Below are 13,188 nucleotides of genomic sequence, written 5' to 3'. Positions count from 1 at the left end.
ATGTGTTTAGACAATAATTGGTGTGTAATAATTTGTTTGGTTTTTAACATACGCATATGCAGAGTTAAGGAATTGATATTTTTGATATTATTCAAAATAAATAGATATATTGGCATGTATTCGATATATATTTGAATGTCTTAATGTATGCACATGGAATTTGTCATGTATTAAGCTATGTTATAATTTGATTATTTGAATGCTATAAAGGAGATGTACACATGATTCGTATAATTGAGTTTATATTACGTAAAACATGAATAGTAATGAATGACTCTCCTAAGCTATGTATTGTTCGGTAATGCCTAGTAACTCTAATCCGGAGACGGATACGGGTTAGGGGTGTTACATTTGACATAGAGAATTTTCTTCTCTTTTGCCTATGATTTTTCCCAAAAGGGTTTCCACGTAAAATCTGTGTGTTCTATTTTTTCTCATTTTTTTTGCCATTATCGACATTCTATTTTTGCAAATTTATTTATAAATTTAAAAAAAACTCCATTGAGGATGTTATCAAAACTTAAGTATGTATCTTTTTCTTATTAATACATCTGAAAATTAAAAAAAATTTATTAGACTTGAAAAAATAAATGGTAGTTCTAATTTTGCTTGAGCCAATAGAAATAGGGGCAATCTAAAAAATATTTTAGCAGCATCAAAATTTAATTATAAATTTTTTTATAAATTAAAGTATAAATTTATTATGTATTAATTTATAATTTCATATTTTTAAGGGACTAATTTTTTTTTCATTTCTAGGGCCTAAAGTGCAAATTTACTATATTTTAATTTATAAGTTATTTATTTATAAGAGTATTAAATTGAAAATTTTTCATTTTTAGTGTCTGAATAGAAAGATTATTATTTCCCCTTTTATATAATGTATATTATTATATATAAATAATATATAAATAATTCTAAACTATAAATTATTTCTCATAAATTTCTTTAAAGGAAGAAACTCTAGAGAGCTTATGAAAAGAATGAAGAAATCTACTTTTATTTATAAGGTAAGCGAGCTATGAGATTGTTTTCTAATTGACATAAGATTAACAATTGATTATATAAAGAATTGTCATATGTCAATAAAATTAGTATGCCATATGTCAAAAAATTAAACTATCCACATCAGCTAGAACCCTAAGGGTGGGTTTGGATGGGCAGTGTGTTTACTTACGGTTAGTGTAAAAATAACAGTGGTGGTAATATTAGATACTATAACGATATTGTAACGTGAGACAAAAAGTAAGCTAAACACATCGCACCGTACTTCATCGTCCTTCCAAACCCACCCTATATATAATATAATATGCAACTAGAAAAAAATAATAAATAAGAAAAATAAACATTTATTAAGTGGAGGAAAATAGTATATATTTTTTATAAAGCAATAAGTGAAGGAACATGGTGGTGAGTTATATAGCACTATAGATTGGAATGGGAAAGAGTTTTTAAGGAAAACAAGCAACCAAAACAATAATTCTAAACACATGTCAAGGAGATGGGAAGGGTTTTTTTTTCTTTTGTTTGTAAATTATTATTAATGCTATTATTATTATTTTTAATAATATCTATTTTTAATATAATATTTAAAATTACTTATAACCCCTCTTCAACTCATATATAAGAGGATAATGCGCTTCAGCATAATATATTATGCCACAAGGCACAATCATGATATGTTATGTGGTAAAAAAATCCAAAAAATGGTTGTCGTTAATTTTAATAGCTAAAGGGTTTAATTGATTAAAATTTTAATGTTTAGAGCTCAATTGAGTGTAAAAATATATAAGAGTTTAAGTTTAATTGAATTTATTTTACAAAAATTTAGAGGCTTTAAAGATTCTTTAGCATTATAAGAATAAAATATAGGCTTGAAAAATGAGGCTTATTTTCTAAATGGGTCGGGTCTCGGGTAAACTTTTATTTGTTCGGGTTCAGCTCGGCCTGAATTTGAAAAACATATGTTGTTGTGTTTTGTTGATATTTCTATTGTTTTGTTGTTGTGCTTTGTTGTTATTTTGCTACCATTTCGCTTTCATATTGTTACTATTTTAATGTTGTTGTTTGGATATTATACAATTCTTGTTTTATTGTTAATTTTTCTATTATTTACTTGTTGGGAAACATTTATTTTAATGTTTTTAGTGTATTTGATGTATTATATTTTTTAAATTTGTTTTATATAAAAATAATATTATAAAAAGTTAATACACACAGGTTGAACCAAACTCGGGTTTTAGCACTTTTATCCGAGCCGAGCTTAGGCAAAATCTTAGACCCATTTTTCGGTTCTGAGCCTAAAAAATAGTCCTAAAATTCTGTTTAGACTCGGACAACCCTGATTCGACCCATGATCACCTTTAATTATATTTCATGAAAGGAATACCATTTATACATTTGTATAAGAATAAATCACTACAATGTACAAATAAATATATTGATATTGTAATATATCTAAACTTACACCTGAAAAAAAATTTAAAAACTCATCTATAATTTAAGTGAAGTAAGACTTGAACATGATATCTCACGATTCTCGTAATTTTATCTTGTTATACTATATGTCGATAATGACAATAGGGATAATTGCAAAACAATAAAAAAATAATAATAACATACATATTTTACGTGAAAAACCATTATTAGAAAAAACCACGGGTAGAAGAGATATTCACTAATGTTGAAAAACCACAATACAAGAGGTTTTCGACTACACACATTTTAAGGGTTAAACAACCGTATTATGACCAATGTCTAATAGAAGAAGTATAGTCCTATACGAATGCAATTTATGCCTCTCTATTTTATTTCTTTAACAAGTGAGTTACACCTCGAATATTTCAAACTGGATCAAACGGGATTCGAGTCACACGACTTTATAATTAAGCTATCATATTTGCCATTGATAATTTAATTTTTTATATAATCACATATGTTATAAGTGGTAATTTTTTTCAATTTCCTTTTAAAATAAAATTTGGTACGTCTCAATAATTAACCCACATTAATTATTTGCATTTAACTTTACTCATTTTAATAAAAGTCGATGAGTCCATTCCCAGCTCACTAGTCGATAATAAAGATCACATGAAAAGGCTATAAAAGATAGGGGTCTTTCAAAATAATTCCTCCAAAAAGCAGAGACCAACTAGTCACTTTTATTAAAAAAATGGAAATTGCGTTTTGCTCCCTTCATTTAAAAATTGAAGTTTTAGTCCCTATGCATTAAATCATAGAATAAACTAGTAAAACTTTCATTAATTTCTATTGTTAAAAATTAGAATAACTAACAAAATAACTAAATAGTGCCACGTGGCGTGCCACGTGTATCTTTTGCTAACATATAATGATTGATTTTTAACAGTAGAAATGAATGAAATTTTTAACAGAAAAATCAATTACTCTCTGATACTCTTTGATCTAACGTAAATAAATTAATTTACCAAAATTCTTAGTAAAAGGAGCATAACACAATCTATTCTTACGTAGCGTCTGGTACGATGGAAAGTGATAACTTACCTAGGAATTTAATTAAATGCAAAGTGATTCTGACGTTTAGTATGTCAATTTTTTTTTTACTTTCTTTGCAAATTAACTTTTCATTGGGAATTATTTTCCCATAAACACGGCAATGTAATTTCCGTGATAAAATGTGAGAATGTTACTTTCCCATTTAAGATGAAAAGTAAAAAAAGATATTAAAGACAAAAATAACCTTATTTTATTCTAGTTTCCAATATTAATCTATCAAATGATAAAAGAAAAGGTTATATCTTCTTCCCACTACTAACTCTTTTGTTATTTAAACTGATTATTTTTTATATACATATTTAATCATCTACATAAGCAGTGGCGAAGTAGGGGGGCTGACAGGTGACTCAGGCCCTCTAAAATGGAAAATTTCTTTTTAATCCCTTTATAATTTATAAATTTTTAAATTAGTATGGTAAAATTGTACTTTGACCCCACCAATATGATAAAAATTTGATTTAATCTTTTAATAACTATAAAGATTATAGACTATTAAAATGATAAAATTATATTTTTATTATTGTAAAAATATACAATTTAATTCTGTCAAAAAAACGAAATTGATTAAGAAATTACATTAATTACATTTTTCATGGGGACCCCCAAAAATTAACTTCTTAGATTATGTTTTTCAACCCCTTTAGTTACCCCACCTTCATTTCGGCTCCTCAATAAGTACCCGCCCCACCCACCTCAACCATTACCATTAGCCCCCCAAACAAATTCAACACACCCGCCATTTCTCTCTCCCTTATCTTCCACACAATGGCAGCCCCCAAATTTTCCCTCACTCTCCTCTGTTTCACTTCATTGCTACCATTTTTCACTTCGGTGAACGCAAAGATCCCCGGCGTTTACTCTACCGGCTCTTGGGAAACTGCCCACGCCACCTTTTACGGCGGCAGTGATGCTTCCGGCACAATGGGTATTTCACAAATTACACTCCCAAGTCCCCCATCAAAATCTCACATTTTCATGACCCTCCATTTGATTGTTTTTTTCTTTTGTTGTTTTTTAGGTGGTGCATGTGGGTACGGAAATCTGTACAGCCAAGGCTACGGTGTCAACACGGCGGCTTTGAGCACTGCGCTTTTCAACAATGGCCTTAGTTGTGGTGCTTGTTTTGAGATCAAATGTGCTAGTGACCCAAGGTGGTGTCACCCTGGTAGCCCTTCTATTTTCGTCACTGCCACTAACTTTTGCCCTCCGAACTTTGCTCTTCCAAGTGACAATGGCGGTTGGTGTAACCCTCCCCGTCCTCATTTTGATCTTGCCATGCCTATGTTCCTTAAAATCGCTGAGTACCGTGCTGGTATTGTCCCAGTCTCCTTTCGTAGGTGAGTCACTGTTCTCCCGCCATTGTTTCTTTTTTTTTTCTTCATATAATTCCTGAAGTTGGTTGAAAGAGAAAAAAGGAAAATCGGGTTTCTATTTTCTTAGGAATCAAACAGACTTGTCACAGTTCTCCCGCCATTGTTCTCTTTCTCTCTTTTTTCTTTTCATACAATTCATTAAATTGGTTTATTTTGTGGGAGAAAATGTGCGGAAATGGGAAAAGGAAAAAGGAAAATTGGGTTTCTATTTTCTTAGGAACCAAACAGATTTTGGTATAATTATGAAAATTTGTTTTTGTTTTTTTCATCGTTTCCTTGGGAAGGCAAAAAAACGGGGGAACTCAAAAGAAGCGCCTTCTTGAGATTTCATTACCGCGGTCAGTTGAGTTTTAACGATATGACTAAAACACCCTTGCCTTTAAAGTACGCTTCAGCTCATGGTCATAGGTCTACTGAGTACTGATTTTTATTGGGTAGTATTGTAATTATAAGGTCCATTAAGAATTTTTTCCGGAAAATCCGAAAAAAGAACCCAAACGACAAAAATCACGACATCCCACGTTTGGGTTCGGCTACTCATAAATGCGGAGAAAAGGTTTTAAAGTTCTTTGGTTAAATTATGGTTTTGGCCCTTTCACTATATTCAGATTTGGAATTTAGTTCTTTATTTTTTATAATGTTAGGACATTATTAAAGTGTAAGTAACTTCTATGTACTTAATTAGAATAAAAAAAAATTAACATTGAAACTAAACTAAGTAATTCAGTACCAAATTGAATATTGAAGTTAAACTCAGGTATCAAATAGTATATTAACCCATTTCTTTTTACAGAGTGCCGTGCCGAAAGCACGGGGGAATAAGATTCACGGTCAACGGATTCCGTTACTTCAACTTGGTTTTAATCACCAACGTAGCCGGTGCAGGAGACCTCGTGAAGGTTAGTATCAAAGGAACCAAAACCGGTTGGATGAGCATGAGCCGTAACTGGGGCCAAAACTGGCAATCAAACGCCGTGCTGATCGGTCAGGCACTCTCTTTTAGAGTCACCGGCAGTGACAAACGCACTTCCACTTCATGGAATGTGGCACCACCTAATTGGCAGTTCGGCCAAACCTTCACCGGCAAGAATTTCCGTATTTGAAAAAAAAAAAAACACAAGACAAGCCGTTTGAAATCAAACTTTTTTGTTCTTGGTTTCCCGCCTTCAATTTTCCTTTATTTTCCCGGAAAATCTGAAGTGGGGTAAAAGAAAGTGTTATTATTAGGATTTAGGGAAAGGAAACCTAAAAGCTTAGGTTATAAGTTTGTAAACTATGTGTGTGGCGTTAACTTTTTTTTACTGTTGTTTTTATTTGTGAATGAGCTGGTGGTAATAGTAAAAAAAATTCCAGTGAATGGTAAAAAAGCAAAGGTGTCGTGTTTAGGGCTGAAGTGGCTGCAGATTAAAGAAAGCACGTAGTACTAGTGGCCCGCAGCTCTTTTATTCTGTGTTTTTCATTCATAGTAATATCGACGCTACTTTTTATTATATAAATGTACTTATAAGTGTTATGAGATATCCAATTGCCAACTTGAAACCTGTCTATTGATCTGTGATCCAAGTTTGGGTTTCATCTTTTGGAGTCGTTAAGGGGCTCGTGAGGTGAGCTTGTAGGCTTGGTTCGCACATCCATGGATGTTCGTGAGTTGGGGCATAAGGACAAACAAATGAATTGATGAGCACCCAAATTAGCAAACACGTGTTAATATGCATGGAGTATACTTAAATTGTCAAATTCATGATCCGTGATTATACTATATAAATATATGATCTCCTTTACTAAGAGGACATAGCAAAAACACTTAATAATAAGATTTTTTACTTTTATTTTTATTTTTAAAATTAAAAAAAAAAGTAAAAAATGAAAAATTTTAAAAATAAAACATTAAGGACTAAATTTTAAATTTATAAAAAATACAAAAGGTAAATAAATTGAAGACGCAAAGGGGATGCGTAAAGTAGGGCTTTACAACACACAACCACGCATGTGATGTGAGAGTAGTATTACTATTAGTAGTATCACTGCCACTCCGGTACTGCCGCTGTCTATTTATGTTTTCCATCCTCCACCGTCATTACAAGTTTTCTCTCTCTTTTTTGGTTAAATTATTATTCAAGGCTTGAATTTGGTAATTATCTTCATATTGAGACCTAAACTTGATAAATGTTTTTATTTTAGGACTTGAATTTAGGGTTTTCGTGGAAATATGAATGATTAACTTGGACAAAAAAAATTTCAAGCCTCAATAAGAGAACAGTTGTCAAGTTCAAAACTTAACTTGGGTATCAAAAAAATTCAGGCTCCAATATAAGAAAAATTACCAAATTAAGACCTAATTTAGAAAAAAAAAATTCAGACCACAATATACAAATAATTATGAAGTTTAAACCCAAAATTAATTTGATCCTTGAACTCAAGGAAAAAGCTTTCTCGATGTCGATATATACATTTCTCAACCTTATTTATTGTCCTTGTAATTTAATTTTCGAGTATGATAAAATAATAAAAGTTTAATTAATAGCTATTGAAGTGTTGGATTAATGAGAAGAACTAATTGAATCTTAACTCGATTGGTATGAGTATTGTTGTCAGTGTAGGAGGTTGTGGGTCTGAGTGCGTTGAAGCGCATTATCCTCTCCGTTAATCATTTCAAATGACTAAAAAAATTGCTTTCAAAGTTCTTCAACTTGTTTGGAGAATTGGTATTTTAGAATCTTCTGTTTTTATGGGTTTAGGGTTAGTGGACATATGCTTTTTTATCATGTTGTATGTCAAAGCACACCCTCTCTCTTCTAAACCCAAACTCTTTTTTTTTTTATCGAAGTTGTAAGTATTTAAAATTTTGTTGATAATTAAGTACTGGAAGAGGTGAAGTCAGAAATTCTTTAAAGAAAGGTCGAGATTAAACTATATATTTTTATGGGAGCTAAGATACAACTTTCTCCTTGCATTAACTTATATCTTTATGGTTTTCAAATGAACCGTATTGAAATTCTAACATTTTTGGGAAGGGTCAACCTATAATTTTACCATATATTAACTTAAGATTTTATAAAATTTTAAAGGTCTAAAGAAACAATTTCCCATTTTAGGGGGGTCTCGGTCCCAAATTTAAACCTAAGCAACTCCTTTTCTTATCTTTGATCAAAATCATAATAATGTATATCTTTTTGTTAGCATGTTTTGCTTGCTGGGCAAGAAAATATTGAAGCAATGGTCCTAAATATCACAATGAAAGTAACCTTTGGCCATGTTTTAAATTGCACAAGCATCCCAATTTACTGACCTAACTTTATGCCATTATTTATAACTTGTTGTATAGATGCTTTTCTTTGAGGTAGCTCTCCTTTTCTTCTTTTAACTATCTTTCTTTCAAACCTTTTTATTTTCTTTTTACAAAGAAAAATTATCACATTGTATGTCTTTCTAGGTAAGGCCGGTGGAGCTAAGCCATGTTTGACATTCCAAGCTTGAAAAAAGAAATGGGTAAAAAGCATTTCTTTTATTATTTTTTTAACGGTTTTGATCAACCCATAAATAGGAGGATAACGCATTTTAGCGCATTCGAACCCACATCCTTCTGCATCCAATGCCCATTATGTTCATTAGTAAAACTATGTTTTAATCATCCAACTATGAAAAGTTATAAAATGGGTCAACCGATTAATCGACTTTGTCTATTTTAATTATCAGCTTTTAAAATCGGCACAATGGCGATTTTAACTCTTAATATTTATACACCGTATCGATAATTAGTTTTGACTCTGAAAAATCTAACCCTTCAACATTTACACTAGCTGATGATAGAAATATATGTATGTGTATATAATATTTTTACAATGGAGTGAGGTTTGTAGAGGAAGAGATGGAAATGGAATATGTACCAAAAGAACAAGCATTGGGTTGCTTGATGTTGAAGAATCCTCCATTTAGTTGATGACTGTCCACTTTGCATGAAACTTTCTGCCATTGCAAATTGGTTAAAGGTAAAGTGGCAACTTTTTAACAAATTCTGCGTACAAGAATTGCTGCCAGCCATAGAATTAAGATTATATAATTCTGAGAATATTGAGGGGGTTAAAATTAAAAATGTACCAAAAAGGAAATATTGAGGCGGTTAAATGGGCCTGAACCGGGTTTAATCCAGGTCTTCTGTGAACGACGCCGTCTTTCATTTGTATTCGCGAATGACTGAAACTCAAAAACAAAAAGAACGCCGTCTGTGGGAATCGAACCCACGACCACGTGGTTAAAAGCCACGCGCTCTACCGGCTGAGCTAAGACGGCAACTTTGAGAATGAAACAGAAGGGACAATATTCAAAAGGTTAAAACGTGCTCCAAGTCCTCCTACCCTACTTTTAATCCCCACTTTTACTTCAAGGAATTTAATCAAGCTACATTTCTAAGTTAAAAATGCGAGTTTAATTATTAAAAATTGGTAAAATTCTTTTGCTAAATTCAAGTTCTTTACGAGAGAAAATACCTAGAAGATCTCTGTATCAAATTAATCTCCCTATTATTAAATGGATCAATTTAGTCTGTGTACTATTAAAAATAATCAAATAAGTCCAATTTGAAATAGAGTTAACATTTATTAAATGTTTTGCAAATGAGACCGTTTGTTTTAAATTGAACTGCAATTGGAAAAAAAATTCAAGATTTTTTGTTATATAGAAAATGTTAACTTTATTACAATTTAGACTTTTTTGATTATTTTTAATAGTACAGAGACAAAATTGATCTTTTTTAATAATATAGAGACTAATTTGATACAATCCTTATGATACAAGGGTCTCCTAAGCACTTTAACAGTTTATAAAAATGGTCAAGTTTCATCTTTGATCCTTCTAATATACTTACTATACAAAGTAAGGTCATCACGTGGCTCTCTCACCCATGCTTCCTTTCTTTTTATTTCATTTTACAAAAAAAAGGATAAATTTTACCTTTGGTCCCTCTAATATGCTTAAATTTAATATTTGATATAATTTAATCCCTATAATCTTTATAATATTATTAATTAGTCTATATAGTTAATATAGTTAGCTTTCCAGTTAAAACATTACGTAATTATGTACAACATGGCTTCCCATTTCTTTTAGGTTTATGTTAGTGCTTACTTTTTTTTTCTTACAGTTAAAAAAGGTTAAATTTCAATTTTGATCCCTAGACTTAACTGCTACACTTTAATTTCTAATGTAATTTGGTCCATGTAGCTTTATAATGTTATTATTTAGTCCAAATAGTTAATAGTATTAATTTTTCTATTAAAACATTATATGGTTATGTATAATTTGAATGCCTTGAGAATTTTAGTTTCTACTTCTTTAGGTTTGCCTTAGCCTTTACACTATGCTGAAATTTAGAATTTAATTCATATACATTATTTTTGACATAATTTGATTTTTTTTTACTTTTATAATGTCATTAGTTAGTGTAAATATTTAATATTGTTAACTAATTTAATCGAAATGTTGACGTCAAATTTTCTTAGGAACACTATTTCAAAAAAAAAAAATTTACCATAACGAGTTCGAATAAATGTTTTTAAGTAAAGAAAATTTATATAGAAATTTTTAATTTTTTTTATTGTTACATAATTTCAAGTGATGTTTTTTAAATTTTAAAATGTCACAGCAGTGAATTTAATATAAGAATTTTATTAGTGATAATGATTGGACCTAAACTTTTAAATCTAAAAAAGTGAGGGTCTAAATTTTTGAAAATAAAAGTAGGGTCGAAATATATTTTAGCCTTCAAATTTATACACCATAATTTGATATAAACAAATAATCAACTCAAGATACTAATAAATATTATCAATAAGACAGATTCAATGTCAATACCTCTATTACATGAATATTCAATTTATTTTAACAAATTATCATTTAGTTCTTCAAAGAAATAAACATAACTTTCATCTGATATTATGTTCTTCAAACAATGGATAAATCATATAATGCCAGCTATGCTTAGCCCTTAAACATTCACGTTATTGTGGGCTTAACTATGAAGAATACAACAACAAATAAAAAAACATGAAACAAGTTTGAGTTTATTTATTGCCTTAAAACTCTGTTTGAGCTGAACACGAAGTTTTCTTCACCGGCAACCGTCGAGTTCAAACGTCCGGCAGCCCAACCATTGTTTAGTGAACGAACGGCAGCTCGGGCAGGATCCCCTGTCACACGGCTTCCCTCGGTTTGGTTTTCCAATTCCGGGAGACCCTGTGATTTCCGCTCTTTTCTTTTCTTTCTTTCTTCGTCTCGTTCCTTCCTCAACCAGCTCTCCACTGTTCTCTACAAATTTAAAAAAAAAAATGAAGTTATACGAGCTTCGTTCTTAACGAACGAGATTCCAGGTGTCTACCGGGATAACTAACCATTAGCGACGAATTGCTAATCTCCTTAACCTTATCCATCGGCATTGCTAATTGCAATTTCCCATGAGCAACGTAAACCTGAAACGAAAACAAAGGTTTCGCCGTATAAATTGTCTATTTTACAAATGCATTTCGAAAGGAAGTAAGTTCTTAGAAATGGAACTGAGACAGACAATATGTGATGGCCACTTCTCAAGACCGTCGAATATATGTGTTGCGTAGATAATTGTGGCACCTCGCTCTTCGCATTCCTTCCTAAGGAAATTCAGAAGGTCAGCTCTTGCTAGCACATCAAGGTCGACCGTTATCTCATCAAGTAGAAGAACCTATACAAATGATGAAGCAACCTTCATGAACAATTTATACCGGACAAACATGAAAACAAGGTTTAAAAAAATAATCCCAAGTTCCTTGTGGACGGAAAGGAGGTCGAAGCTCTACGCAAGACCAGACAATGGAAGCATTGAAATTAAAATACCTTGAATGGCTTAAGGAGACCCATACAAATTTGGACACGTCTTCTTTGACCATCCGATACCTTGTGCATCCTCCACGAGAGATCAATATCTAATACCTATAGCAAAAACCAAGTCCAAGGATTTCTAAATCATGCATAAACTTGAAAATATGTTTAAATGACCATTTAAATGCCAAATTATTGTAGTATCTACAAATTTCCTTGAATCATTCATATGGTGAAATGCATACCTTAATTAGTTCATATCTTCTTTTGGGATCAATACCTGCAACTCCGAAAATCATTTTCTCAGCTGAAATGTCCATTTGAATTGGAACCTCGAATCCTGCAAAAGCAACATCACGTCTCCACTGCAAAAGGGAGAAATAAAACTCTCCTTTAGGTTAAATGATAAAATGCTAACAAAAACTAGTACCATCGATGAACGCATTGCAGCACTTACAATCTATGTTGAACCCAGACTAGAGTGAGTGTTGGATCCTCAATTTCGTGTTAAAAAAATTCCGACATTTGAAATATCGTAACACTATACCAGTGCTCAATTATGTGTCGAATTTACGGGTCAGACATGTGTACTTTACCCTAAGGTTCAGCTAAGAAATGATCTTAACATAATCTTAACATAAACAAGTTTTCTTCATGCAAACTACAATTAAAGCATCAAAATGTTCAGAGCAACTAAAAATGAAAGCCAAAGAAATGAATTTTTCCAGAAAAGTTCAGTTTCGGCTCCAATTATGTATCAATGAAATACGTTTCAGTTCATTCAACATTTCAAAAATAAATTGATCATAACTTCGTTATATTAGCAAAATCTTCTAAAATCATAGGCAAACAAAAAAGAAAAAAAAATGGAAAAAGAAATGCTTAACTAACCTCTCCTCCAAGATAACAAAGATCACCGGAGGAAGCCAAAACGGTGTCGTGGAAAGCGGATCTTCCCAATACTCGAACCATGTGCGGCTCCACCATATGCTTCCCTCCCAGAATCTTCAATATCGTTGTTTTCCCTAACATTCATTGAAACAAATAAACAAAAGAAAAAAACTATAAAATTTGTGAATTTCATTATTATTTTCCCAATTTCTTCGATTTTCTCCGTTAATATTTACTGATTAACTAACCGGCGCCATTGGATCCGACGAGGAGACACCGATCGCCAGCGTTTAGGGTGAGAGAGAAACCGTCGATAAGAGGCTTGGATCCCGGCGGTGGATGACCGTCGATTCCAGGATACGTGAAGCTCAATCCGTTGATCTCCACCGTTGGTTTCGAACTCTCCATCACCGCCATTTCGCTTTGAGTAGGTAAGTTCTCCCCCCACCAAAAATTTTCAAATTTATAATCTCCACCGGATTTTCTTTAATTTACGAAAACACCCTTTTTCTCGTACGTGGCGCCATCAGAGCCAAGCCTT

General features: G+C 31.8%; 2 protein-coding genes and 1 non-coding gene across 4 annotated transcripts; 1 reads left to right on the top strand and 2 right to left on the bottom strand.

Moving 5' to 3' along the window:
- Positions 1–4,196: 4,196 nt before the first annotated feature.
- On the top strand, positions 4,197–6,397 carry LOC121223581 (expansin-A6). Of its 2 annotated transcripts, XM_041105323.1 has the most exons (3): positions 4,197–4,459; positions 4,553–4,871; positions 5,701–6,397. In XM_041105323.1, the coding sequence occupies exons 1-3, from the start codon at positions 4,300–4,302 to the stop codon at positions 6,008–6,010; spliced, it is 789 nt and encodes a 262-aa protein (XP_040961257.1). In that variant the 5' UTR covers positions 4,197–4,299; the 3' UTR covers positions 6,011–6,397. The 2 variants fall into 2 exon arrangements, with proteins under 2 accessions (XP_040961257.1, XP_040961256.1); XM_041105322.1 differs by having other exon boundaries at positions 4,232–4,871.
- Positions 6,398–9,124: 2,727 nt separating this feature from the next.
- Positions 9,125–9,197, bottom strand: TRNAK-UUU (transfer RNA lysine (anticodon UUU)). The gene has a single exon. It is a non-coding gene; the product is annotated as a tRNA-Lys (tRNA).
- A 1,565-nt stretch (positions 9,198–10,762) lies between these two features.
- LOC107898830 (ABC transporter I family member 20) lies at positions 10,763–13,167 on the bottom strand. The gene is made up of 7 exons (XM_016824384.2): positions 12,896–13,167; positions 12,648–12,781; positions 12,002–12,121; positions 11,772–11,867; positions 11,467–11,619; positions 11,294–11,371; positions 10,763–11,210 (listed from the first exon to the last, which is right to left on the bottom strand). Exons 1-7 carry the CDS (start codon positions 13,062–13,064, stop codon positions 10,971–10,973), a joined length of 990 nt encoding a protein of 329 aa, XP_016679873.1. The 5' UTR covers positions 13,065–13,167; the 3' UTR covers positions 10,763–10,970.
- Between the last annotated feature and the right edge of the window lie 21 nt (positions 13,168–13,188).

This window comes from Gossypium hirsutum, chromosome D11 (genome assembly GCF_007990345.1).
Source record: "Gossypium hirsutum isolate 1008001.06 chromosome D11, Gossypium_hirsutum_v2.1, whole genome shotgun sequence".
NCBI classification, from domain to species: Eukaryota; Viridiplantae; Streptophyta; class Magnoliopsida; order Malvales; family Malvaceae; genus Gossypium; species Gossypium hirsutum.
Note: the sequence above shows the minus strand (reverse complement) of the source record. Positions and strands in the feature narration are given on the sequence as shown.

Bases quoted from the DNA above. Each gene is read 5' to 3' on its own strand.
- LOC121223581 (XM_041105322.1), top strand. From the start codon at position 4,300: ATGGCAGCCCCCAAATTTTCCCTCACTCTCCTCTGTTTCACTTCATTG. The intron at 4,872-5,700 runs GTGAGTCACTGT...TTCTTTTTACAG, and splicing joins GTCCCAGTCTCCTTTCGTAG to AGTGCCGTGCCGAAAGCACG.
- LOC107898830 (XM_016824384.2), bottom strand. From the start codon at position 13,064: ATGGCGGTGATGGAGAGTTCGAAACCAACGGTGGAGATCAACGGATTG. The intron at 12,782-12,895 runs GTTAGTTAATCA...AATGAATGTTAG, and splicing joins CGTCGGATCCAATGGCGCCG to GGAAAACAACGATATTGAAG. The intron at 11,868-12,001 runs GTATGCATTTCA...TTTTTGCTATAG, and splicing joins GAAGATATGAACTAATTAAG to GTATTAGATATTGATCTCTC.